This window comes from Eptatretus burgeri, chromosome 3, assembly GCF_056783735.1.
Source record: "Eptatretus burgeri isolate ZD-2024b chromosome 3, Ebu_testis_v1, whole genome shotgun sequence".
Lineage (NCBI taxonomy): Eukaryota > Metazoa > Chordata > Myxini > Myxiniformes > Myxinidae > Eptatretus > Eptatretus burgeri.
The window spans coordinates 100,916,806-100,928,473 of record NC_140963.1 but is presented as its reverse complement, the minus strand read 5'-3'; the positions used below and the strand labels follow the sequence as shown (position 1 = coordinate 100,928,473).

General features: G+C 45.4%; 1 protein-coding gene across 14 annotated transcripts in view; it reads right to left on the bottom strand.

Annotated features, from left to right (window-relative positions):
- The window catches only part of LOC147030538 (histone-lysine N-methyltransferase 2C-like), a 240,631-nt gene that overhangs the window by 101,687 nt on the left and 127,276 nt on the right, over nucleotides 1-11,668 (bottom strand). For 13 of the 14 annotated variants that reach the window (XR_015056437.1, XM_085874679.1, XM_085874678.1 and 10 more), the window contains 4 exons: nucleotides 10,341-10,512; nucleotides 9,985-10,157; nucleotides 9,743-9,816; nucleotides 5,806-5,949 (listed from right to left, as the gene is read on the bottom strand). Coding sequence is in view for 13 of the 14 variants with exons in the window: in XM_085874679.1 (XP_085730805.1) it covers nucleotides 5,806-5,949; nucleotides 9,743-9,816; nucleotides 9,985-10,157; nucleotides 10,341-10,512 (563 nt within the window). In the remaining variant the exon portion in view is untranslated. The remainder of the gene's footprint in view (nucleotides 1-5,805; nucleotides 5,950-9,742; nucleotides 9,817-9,984; nucleotides 10,158-10,340; nucleotides 10,513-11,668) is intronic. The other variant, XM_085874684.1, reaches the window with a different exon arrangement.

Genomic DNA, 11,668 nt, shown 5'->3' with positions numbered 1-11,668 from the left:
GCCATCTTGGATTGTTAAAATGGCGACCTTCTAATACTATTTTTTCAATATCTTGACTTCTAGATTACCTCGGATCATGATTCCAGTGGCTAAATCTACATTTTTGGGGGAAATAAATCCAATGGTGATAATTATAAATCAGTACAGATGATCAATGGCGCAGGTTTAGGTCACCATCTTGGATTTTTTATGCGCATAACTGAAGTTTACGCTTATCTCCTTATCCTGGCTCCGAGGTGACTTAGGAACTTGATCCAAGTGGGTATCTGAACAAAAGTGTACTTAGTGCAACAAGTCAGTGTACAGGTACATAATCAGGTGCTGGCATTTGTAGGTTTATCTGTGGTGATTGTAATTGCAGTTATTACGTCAGTATCTGCAGGTATTAGAGGAACATCAAAATAATTCAGACGAATCCAGGTATGTTGTTGTTTCTACGCGGCTGGTGTGTATGCAGCATGTCCAAGGTAACGCTAGTTAGCACATGTTAGCTGTGTTTCCAGGTGTGTCAACTGCAAAGCCCCTCTGACTATTTTTTGTATGTACATTATACCTTACATATTGTATCTGTAGTATTAGGTGCTGTATGTTAATGGGTGGTGTTTACCTTTCTTTTTGCAGACCTGTATTAGAGCAACATGAGCAAGATGTCTCAGCTTCGTCAGCTTGGAGCAGAGGGACAGGGTCAGGAAATAATTAACTGGAAGCTGTGCATACTCTGTCAGTCTGATGACCAAAGTAAAGGACACTTGGTATTACATCCTAGACTAGATTCCTACCAGAAGATACTAGACACGGTAAAGGAGAGAGCCAGCTTGAAAGATGGAAACTATGTTGAAATGCAAAAGTGGCTAATGGACATCAAAAAAAGAAACACTATGTGAAGAGCATGCATTTTGGCATCGCACCTGTTACCTGGTCACAAAAAGACCACATTCAGTGAGCCCAAGACCACTATGAGCATGCATTATCCACTGGGTCATACCCTGCCAAAAGACATGGACAGAACAGAGGAAGCACTGATATGGATGAACCAAGCCCATCTGGTCAGTCTTCCCCATTCACACGGCCATGTACGGTGCCGCTGGACAATGACCTGTGTTTCTTCTGTCAAGAAGACACTGATGAACAGTTGTTCAAAGTCTGCACACAAAATGCTGGAGAAACTCTCAAATCAGCTGTAGATAAGTCGCAAAATCCAGCTTTCAAAATGAGACTGAACACATGTATCTCACCAACAGATGCCCATGCAGTAGATATTAGATATCACAAATCTTGTTGAACAAAACATGTAGGCCTATTCCATGCCATGCGAGATCAAGGTGACACAAAGAGTTCATCAAAAGTCCATCCGCTACAAAATGCATGTCTGATTGAGCTGATCAATCTTGTTGATGTCAGGTCAGGGTCAGGTATGGGAGCATGTGCCAGAACAGCGCGTCGCTGCGTCCACTTTCCGTCGGTACTCCAGGGGCCTCCGTCTGGCCTTCCCCCCAGGCAGATGCCAGGCCCATCCCCATCTCCTTGAGATGCTGGTCAACCTGATGCAACCACGAGGCACGTGGTCGGCCCATTGGCCTCCTCCAATCACGAGACTCCCTCGCTGAGAGAATCTGGTGAGCAGGATCAGTGTCAGGAAAAGGAGCCACATGTCCATACAGCCGCAATTGATGCTCACGGACCATGCAGGTAACAAATCTCATCCGAGTCTCTCTCAGCAACCGCTCGTTGGAGACAAAATCTGACCAGCGATAGCCAAGGATTCTCCGAAAAGACCTGGTACCAAAGGAATTACGTCTCCGTCTCAGATCCTTGGTCAGAGTCCAAGTCTCGCATCCATAGAGCAAGACTGGAAGCACCAAGGACCTGAAGACTCGGACTTTCGTCCTCCCACACAGGTACCGGAAGCGCCACACCCCATGATCCAGTGAATCCATGACTCCCCAGGCCCGACCCAGACGTCTATTGACCTCTGACTCACAGCCAGCAGAGACATGAATATCACTGCCAAGGTAAGTGAATCTCTCCATGACCTCGACATCCTCACCACAAACAGGCACAGACAGGACAGCAGCATCCAAGATGTCATTGAAAGCCTGGATCATAGTTTCGACCCAAGAAACCCGTAATCCCAGCGGCTCCGACTCCTCATTCAGCACGTCGAGGGCCCCCAAAAGGATATCTAAAGTCTCTGCAAAGATGACTGCATCATCTGCGAAATCAAGGTCCGAGATCTTGACATTCCCAAACATTGCACCGCAGCTTGATCTTTCCGACATCCACCTTAAAACCAGTCCATACAAGTGCTGAAAAGTGTGGGGGCCAGTACACACCCCTGACAAACTCCAGTAACAACTGGAAATAAGTCAGAGATGGTACCACCACACTTCACAGCATTCTCAGTACCAGAGTAGAGTTCAGACATCAGATCGATCAGTTTTGGTGGCACCCCACGAAGACCAAGAATCCTCCAGAGGACATCCCGATTCACTGAATTGAACACTTTACAGAGATCAACATCGGCTGCAAGCAGCCCCTGCCAAGCTATCTACTTGTTGATGTGCAAACTCAAAACCAAGCCGACCTCTCAATTGATGACATTGAAACCGCATACACGAGAATGCTTGGACCAGATGGTAAGGAAAACCATTTCCCGGCATTCACCAGATGGTGGCTGAAGGAGAAGATCCTTACTGAACTGCCCAGTGTGAAGTCTGTCCTGCAGAAGAACAGAAGAAAGCCAGCAGTATTGTACTCTTTTACTCAGGCTGATCTGACGGAGTTTCTGGCATCAGAGACGGTTGAATACAGCAAAGAATCCCCCAAGCTTGTCATTGCTTCTGCTGCAGGACACACCAAGAGCAACAGTCAATTGGACTTTCAAGGCAACAACCATGAAGAAGCAGACACCTTGTTGATCCACCATGCAGTTCTGGCTTCTCATCCGATGTTGCAGTTAGGTTTGGTTGCAGTCGTTACTCATCCGATGTACAGCTCATGTTCTTCTCCCCAGACACAGATGTACTGGTGCTGGTTGTAGCAAATTATGAAATCCTACTGAAAAATACTTGTGTTTCAATGGCATCTGGGATTTTGGAAGTGAAACCAATATGGAAAGCTCTGGGTGCAGATCGAGCAAAGGCTTTGCCGGCATTTCATGCATTTACAGGAGCAGACAACACTGGGCGGTTTTCTAGAATAGGCAAAGCTACCTGGCTGAACATCTACCTCAAAGCAGATGATCATGTTGTCAAGGCTCTGCAAATGCTGTCTCAAACCAGTGAAGTGACAGAGGATCTGCTATCTACTTTGGCTGAGTTTGTATGCACTGTATACTTACCTAAGGGGATCCAAATCGACAACATCCCTGAACTGAGATGGTATCTTTTCTGCAAGCACATGGCAGAAAGTGACAAGCTTCCACCCACACTTGGTGCTCTCAAGCAGCATGTCCTACGAGCCCATATCCAGGCCAGCGTGTGGGGTCAGGCAGACATCGCCCAGCAGGAGTTCCTTGACCCACTACAGAATGGCTACTACAAGGACGAGGATAGCCAGCTGAAACCAATGACAACCGATTCCCTCCCAGCACCAGAGGCCATCATTGAGATGGTCAGATGTCAATGCAAAGCAGACTGTTCTTCACACAGATGTTCGTGCAATTCAGTGGAGCTACCCTGCACGGAGCTATGTCAGTGTAGCACTGACTACCAGAATGATGAAGACTCTCGGGATATCACATTTGCTAGTGACAGTGATTATGATAGTGAGGACGATGGAGATGTGTAGACAGACATGACAGTTTGCTTGTGTGTAAACTTTGGGTGTCAAATTCCGATTTTTTTTTTTTCTGTTCTGTTCAGCTATGCATATTGTTACGTCTGAGGGGGGGGGGGTATGCATTCAAAGGGTAATTAAGATGTTTAATTAGGTATGCCATACTGTTCGAGTTGTACCAGGATCTCGATGTAATAAGTAGCAATTCAGTGGTGATAAGTTGTCTTGTAAATGTCCATTTCTTCAAGGGGGAAATGATAATTGTGACGTAATTAGATAGGGAGACGGGTTAGGGTAAGTGTGTATGCATACACCCTTTTAGTATTCCCTGGAGGCTTGCCGTGACGTAACAGGACAGTGCTGCAGATGGCTCCGCCCCTTGATCATGATTGGCGGAAGGCGATGGCGGAGGGCCAATAAAACGGCTCGATTGGAAGTGACGAGGACTCGAGTATAAAAAGGTTCTGTTTGGGAAAAGAAGAGGAACAAGAGTCATAAAAAAGAAAGCGTCTTGTCGAGGCTGTGGGTCTCGGAGCACGCTCTCTCATTGCGCTGGTTCATTCCTCGATTCGTCGTGCCTTGTGGCCTTGCTGTGCCTCGTGCCTCACCTCGGTTGGCTCTGGAGTTCTGCTGGCTCGGAGTACGGGACCGAACGGCGGGCGGACCTGCCTCCCTCTCCTGCTCGCATCGTGGCGCCAGAACTGGCTCCCTGGCGGCTGTGAGCGGTCTTGGGCCTACACCAGGAAGTCCACACCACCAGGAACAGCACCACGGTGTCTCCTGCCCCTGACGAGCGCAATGCCAGCTCGTCCGGTGCCAATCCAGTGACTGTTGCGTCGACACCACGGGCCAGCCTGACCACCAGGACCAGCTACGTTGTGTGTGTGTGTGTGTGTGTGTGTGTGTGTGTGTGTGTGTGTGTGTGTGTGTGTGTGTGTGTGTGTGTGTGTGTGTGTGTGTGTGTGTGTGTGTGTGTACCTGGCGCCTTTGAGGGTTTGAGATTTGTATATCCATTGGAATTGTTTGTGTTTTCCCTACGCCCGAACCCACACCACCATCCCGTCGAATCGCCCCGGATCCCTCCTCTTGCCGAGTCTTATTATTATTTCTGGTTAGAGAAATAAACATTATTAACTCAGTGAAAAGCGACTCGTGCCACCTTCCTCGTCCCGTTTGCTGTAGAGCGATTAAAACCGCCATCTTTGGGTTATAAAAAATAAACCGCCTCCATCGTTTCGGCTCATTCTACGTTGGCGGGACTGTTCAAGTCCTGTGGACGTCACAATATTAAAATGCAAGATAGACACCCATACTTGTGTCATTGACATTTGTAATTATCACCATTGGATTCCTTGCCCCAAAAAATGTGGATTTGGTCGCTGGAATCTTGTTTCTTGGTCATCTCGGAGGCGAGATATTGATAAACTAGTGTTTGAGGGTCGCCAGTTTTAAAAATCCAAGATGGCCGCCATAATGACATCTGAGAAAATGGAATCAAACATTTTCTGATTTGTTAGGCTATAAGGTTTTCAAAAATATCTATTTTTAATAATCTCCCAAAAATGATAACGAAATTACATAAGGAACCTGACGAAATACTGCACCTCTACCGTGGATCTTCCAAGAGATCAGAATGATTGTGCATCATTTTTACTCAGCTGTTCTAGATTATGTCATTATTTATGAATGAAACAAAATCAAGAACAGAAATATTATATGGGGTGTGGGGGATGGAGAGAGAGACAGAGACAGAGAGACAGAGAGACAGAGAGACAGAGAGACAGAGAGACAGAGAGACAGAGAGACAGAGAGACAGAGAGACAGAGAGACAGAGAGACAGAGAGACAGAGAGACAGAGAGACAGAGAGACAGAGAGACAGAGAGACAGAGAGAGAGAGAGACAGAGAGAGAGAGAGAGAGAGAGAGAGAGAGAGAGAGAGAGAGAGAGAGAGAGAGAGAGAGTAATGGTAATTTTTACTCGGTCCAAGAGAAATTAGAAATATCTGCAAGTGGAGAAAAAAGACGTACAAGAGACGTTTGTCTGCTCACATAGCTGTCCAGCTCGGAAGGAGCCAAGGACTGTAATGGATCCGCAGATGCACGCTTGCGTGGCTTGACAGAGTTCTGTGCCCTTGTTATCCTCAGTGCTGCACGGTTATCCCGGGCCTTTTGCTGCAAAACAAGAAAATCACTCAAAATAAAGAGAGCTCATTAATTAATCGACATTGATAATTGGCCTAATAACCTTTTAACCATTCAGACTTTCTTAATGTATGGAACATAAAAACCTCATTCAAACCCTTTATTTGTTCAACACAAAAAGGTAAATCAAGACAACAGAAAAATATCAATTAAAGTGGATTGTATAATAAGACTTCCAGAAAAAAAAAAAAAGCAGAAGACAAGCAATCGGTTTATAAACAGCAATCAAAAGGAGAAAAATGAAAGAGAAAGGAAAATAGAGCACGGAAACTAAGTGTGCATGGTGAAACTATCTCAAAGTCTGTATGCAGACACTGGGGTACATTGGAGACAGTTTAAGATGATCTCGCAATTCTGCATTGTCATTGTCAAAAAAACACACACACACACACACACACACACACACACACACACACACACACACACACACACACACACACACACACACACACACACACACACACACACACACACACACCTGATTATAAGCCTCAGGCAACCTGCTCAGCACATTGCAAGGCCCCGAACACGAATGGGATTACGGGTTTCTTGGGTCAAAACTAAGATCCAGGCTTTCGGTGACATCTTGGATGCCGCTGTCCTGTCTGTGCCTGTTTGTGGTGAGGATGTTGAGGTCGTGGAGAGATTCACTTACCTTGGCAGTGATATTCATGTCTCTGCTGGCTGTGAGTCAGAGGTCAATAGACGTCTGGGTCGGGCCTGGGGAGTCATGGATTCACTGGATAATGGGGTGTGGCGCTGCCGGTACCTGTGTGGGAGGACGAAAGTCCAAGTCTTCAGGTTCTTGGTGCTTCCAGTCTTGCTCTATGGATGCGAGACTTGGACTCTGACCAAGGATCTGAGATGGAGACTTAATTCCTTTGGTGCCAGGTCTCTTCGGAGAATCATTGGCTATCGCTGGTCGGACGTTGTGTCCAACGAGCGGTTGCTGAGAGAGACTCAAATGAGATTTGTTACCTGCATCAGCTGCGGCTGTATGGACATGTGGCTCGTTTTCCTGACGCTGATCCTGCTCACCAGATTCTCTCAGCGAGGGAGTCTCGTGAGTGGAGGAGGCCAATGGGCCGACCACGTGCCTCGCGGTTGCAGCAGGTTGATCAGCATCTCAAGGAGACGGGGATGGGCCAGGCATCTGCCTGGGGGATAGCCAGACGGAGGCCCCCTGCGGAAAGTGGACGCAGCGACGCGCTGCTCTGGCGCATGCTCACATACCTGACCTGACCTGAACACGAATGCTTCTCTTGCTTCGAATTTAAGATGCCGTTTCAAAATGGGCTCTGCGTTACTGCAACCTTTGCCCATGAATCACAGTTGTGCACAGCCTTCAACAACCCCCCAGGAAGTACCTGGTTGCAACGTCCACATGGGGTGCAGAGTTCTTCCATGTCTTTGTACCAAGAGCGCAGAGTATAAACTGCAAGCCATTATCCTACAATCACAACAGAGAAAAGCTCCTCACTGACCGACGCTGAAGATTGATGTATTTTTGGGTTTTTTTTTTTGAACCACTCTGAATGACAGGGGTTAATCAATTTCCAGTATATGATTTGCTGTGCCAGTCTTACAGGATGTGTCAACCTGCCTGGAAGGTAACACCACATGGTTTCCCACAACAAAATGACTACGGCCCCTGTGTAACACACAGAGGACAAATCAGCCCCAAGTGCAAGGAATACGCCGATTGTACATGGATTGGCGCTAACCTTTTGGTTTCCAGTGACAGCGGAATAGCTGGTGACATGAAAGCAAATTAAGCCAACAGGTAGGAGTCTGATGACATGGAAAAACAAAATTGTCACTGTAGAACCACAGAAACAAAAGATCAAGGAATGGTCATGTACCACCACACATTTGCTAAGCAGTTATAATTAGAGCACAGCCCATTATGCCTTAATTAAATTAACCTTCGTTTCATAAGGATCTATGCTTTAAGCACCACTTTGAATACATTTCAACTTTCTCCAAGTATCATCATCATTAGCAACCCGGCGGCGTGTGGGAAGCACCACAAATTAAAATGTGTGGCCTTTCACAGCATGCTGAGTAAATCGCCAATAGTCTTTATTGTGGCAGGTCGTGCTTGCAAGCTAATCAAACTCGTTTACAAATCCAAAACCAACGACTTCAGAGATGCCAAACCAGTGCCTCAATACTTGCCTTCTTAAACTTACCAACCCAGCTCCCAGCTGATACGGAATAAAAAAAAGCACAACCAACACCCATTCATTATTTCAAAACTGTGACAACCATACAATTATGAATGTTCTGCCAAAAACTCATATGAATGTTTCATTTTATTGATGTCCAGGTATATTATTTCTCTACGCTCTGTTCAAACAAAAGTCGTCAGTAAAACACCATCAGTCATCCATGCTGTTTTTGTTCGTTTCAAACCACTATAATCAGGTAGGAATGCCTTGATTTCAATGTTCACACAAAATGATGTGTTTTACCGGTAATCATATGATGATTGCTATGCCACCTTCATCGTTATATTTTTTTTTTCCTGGGACATTGACTTTTGGGATACTTAAAGAATACCTTTGGGATGCATACAAGAATTGGTATACTTACGAGAGAAAATGAATTTGAAAACCCCATGTCCACAGCTTAATGTCCATGAGGTGTGTCGCGTTGGGATTCTCATGCATGGGTTTCTTGTAAATGCCTGCAGTTGTGGAGGAACTCGGGTAGGGTTCGAAAGAGCAAAAGGCGTACCTTGTGTAGCTTTTCTTGGATTTCTTTGACTCGAAGCGCCAAGTGTTAACTAATTATAAAGTCCGAGTTGCAGCTGGGGATAATTGATTAGGTGAGAGCTGATTCGTTGTTCCCTCCAATAACAAGTGAGAGACGTTATTGGGTTTTTGGTGTATAACGCACGCGCACACACACACACACCCTGGTCACTTTGGGTACAGTATATCAAATTTACTAAGTACTTGGTATATATCCGTTAATTATGTACATCTAATGCATTTTGGATAATGCCATTGGCAAAAATAAACAGGAACTACAAGTGCACTCGGTAGAGCGCATACCTCCGCCACGTAATGCCTGATCCATGAGAACATATCGAGCCCAATACATTTTTGAAATATCATGCTATATATCGGTTTTGGCCCTATCTCTCAATGGTGAAGAATCACTTTGAATACTAAATAATTCTCGTATCCAGATTCGGATTCGGATCTTCACCGAAATCGAACAAATTCGTCCTTACCACACACCCAACCTGTCTACCAAGTTTCGTCTGAATCCGTCCACATCTTTTTGAGATATCCTGCACACAAACAAACAAACAAACAGACTGAAAGGGGTGAAAACATAACCCCCATCACCGTCGGTGGCGGAGGTAAAAATAGAAGAGAACAGTGGCTTGGGAACATCTTTTGTATCATTTGAAAGGTACACAACAAGCTTGTGAGCATCCAAACTATAAACACAAGGCTAAAGTATGCTATCACGTGTGTGTGTGTGTATGTGTATGTGTATGTGTATGTGTATGTGTATGTGTATGTGTATGTGTATGTGTATGTGTATGTGTATGTGTATGTGTATGTGTATGTGTGTGTGTATGTGTATATGTGTGTGTGTGTGTGTGTGTGTGTGTGTGTGTGTGTGTGTGTGTGTGTGTGTGTGTGTTTGTGTGTGTGTGTGTGTGTGTGTGTGTGTGTGTGTGTGTGTGTGTGTGTGTGTATAGGGCACAGTGGTTTACAAAATGGCAACTTTAATTTTTTATTACCAGGTATGGAGCCCTCTCTTCTGTGGATGCTTTCCTCCAAAGCTTGGCAATCTGCTTTGCTCTCGCACACCATTCTGCACACAAATCAAATTCCATAGGTATCTCCAAAACAAGCATTGTACACTGTTAATGCTTCAGTCATTGCCAAGCATGTACACGTATCATGGCATTATATTAATATTTTCAGAAAGTAACAGTCAATCAGCAAAATACAACATCCTCTCCGCAAATCTCCTTGGTACCTGGAAAATCGTGCTTGAGATTGGGGAAGTTTATGTTGGCGTAAAGAACAGCGGAAATGGTGGCCATCTCCGCAAGCTCCTCATCTCTTTCCCACTTGAGGGCACTGCGCTGGTTGTAGGTAAGCCCATCCCCTTCTCGCTCTTCAATGGAGGCTTGCCCAGCAGGCCACGGCCTCCAGTGAGAAAAATACCATAAACAAAAAGACCAGAGGACCAAAGGGGTTGACCAAAAAAGATTGAGGTCTTGCAAAGGAAGTGAAAACAAAGCAACAGATCGGACGGGATGGGCTTGAGGGAGAGGGTGTGGAAAAAATTAAGACAAGTCAAGAACAAGTCGAGATAAAATTAGCACATACCCAACCAGAGGTGGAATGTTGACTGGTGCTACAGCCGGGAGCCGGTTAGGAGCATCTGCTCTTATGTCATCGACATGGAAGGGGGTGGGAGACACGCCAGGAGATCCTATTAAGCCACTTGGAGGCGTGCGTGCAATAGAAACAGGTACATTTGGGAAAGAGCTTCGTCCAGCTGGAGGGAAAGGGAAGTGGAAAGAATGGAGGAGAATTGTGTACAAGTCCATTCTCTTTATCAGTTGTAAATCCAGATTTGTGCAGTTGTCAATTTGTTCTTTGTTTGAATTTGCATGGCTGGGGTGTCATAAACTAGGAAGGAACCACAATAGACGTCACTGATAGTCTGATAGCTGACCAAAACTTCTTTTTTTTATTAACCTTACAATATAATGCAATCATACATATTACATAAATCATAATATATGACATAGACTACCACATTTCACATTACAAATTATATCTGAAACAGTGAGGATTATCCAACGTATTTACAGTCGATGTATCTTCTTCTGGAATCGTGAAAACACAGCGAGTACATCGGCAACAAATGCCATTAGCTCAAGCACAGATTTGTTGGTCAATAGCGTCAGGAAACCATTAGCTGCTTTGTCTTCCGATTCCTGGAAGTATCGAACCAGAACATGCCATGAAGTCAAGATTGCATTGACAAGAGATAATGTGAACTCTGTCCAGCGTATTTCAAACACCCTTGGCAAGGCACAGCACTTCGGTCCTTGTTTGACTGCAAGGGCATTCAACTCTGTTGTTCTCACCCCTGAGGTGTGGAAGAATGATGATATCCCACCGAGTGTTTGGATCGGATGACCGATTTCATTTATGCCGTATTTTCCAGTGATTGATTTCCATGCAAGTTGGGACCTATGAACTGCACACCAAATCTTCATCTTTGGAACCTCTGACTCAATTCTGACAAATGCTGCCCAAATCCCATTCTTGTCACCAGTGTTCACACTTGCTCCATCTGTTACTATTGAAGACATATTGGAGAAGATCTTTTGGGTTGCTTCTTTGCCAACAGTGTTATTCCAAGCCTGTTCCACCGCATTGAACACACCATGAGCTCCCCGAGTCTCAGGTTCATGAGCACCAAGGAAAATGGTATCTTCACCCCCACTCACGGCTATCAGCTTAGCCAACACGTAAATCTTGTCTACCTGGGTTCTGTCCACGAAGCCGTCACACCTGAGTGAAATGGCAATGGAATTGTGAATCTTTTGGGATAGTGATCGTCTATCTGACTCTGCAATGCACTTGAGCAACTCGAGGTGGCTCGCCGTGGTCACATGCCGGAGGTCCTCGTCAAGCTTTAC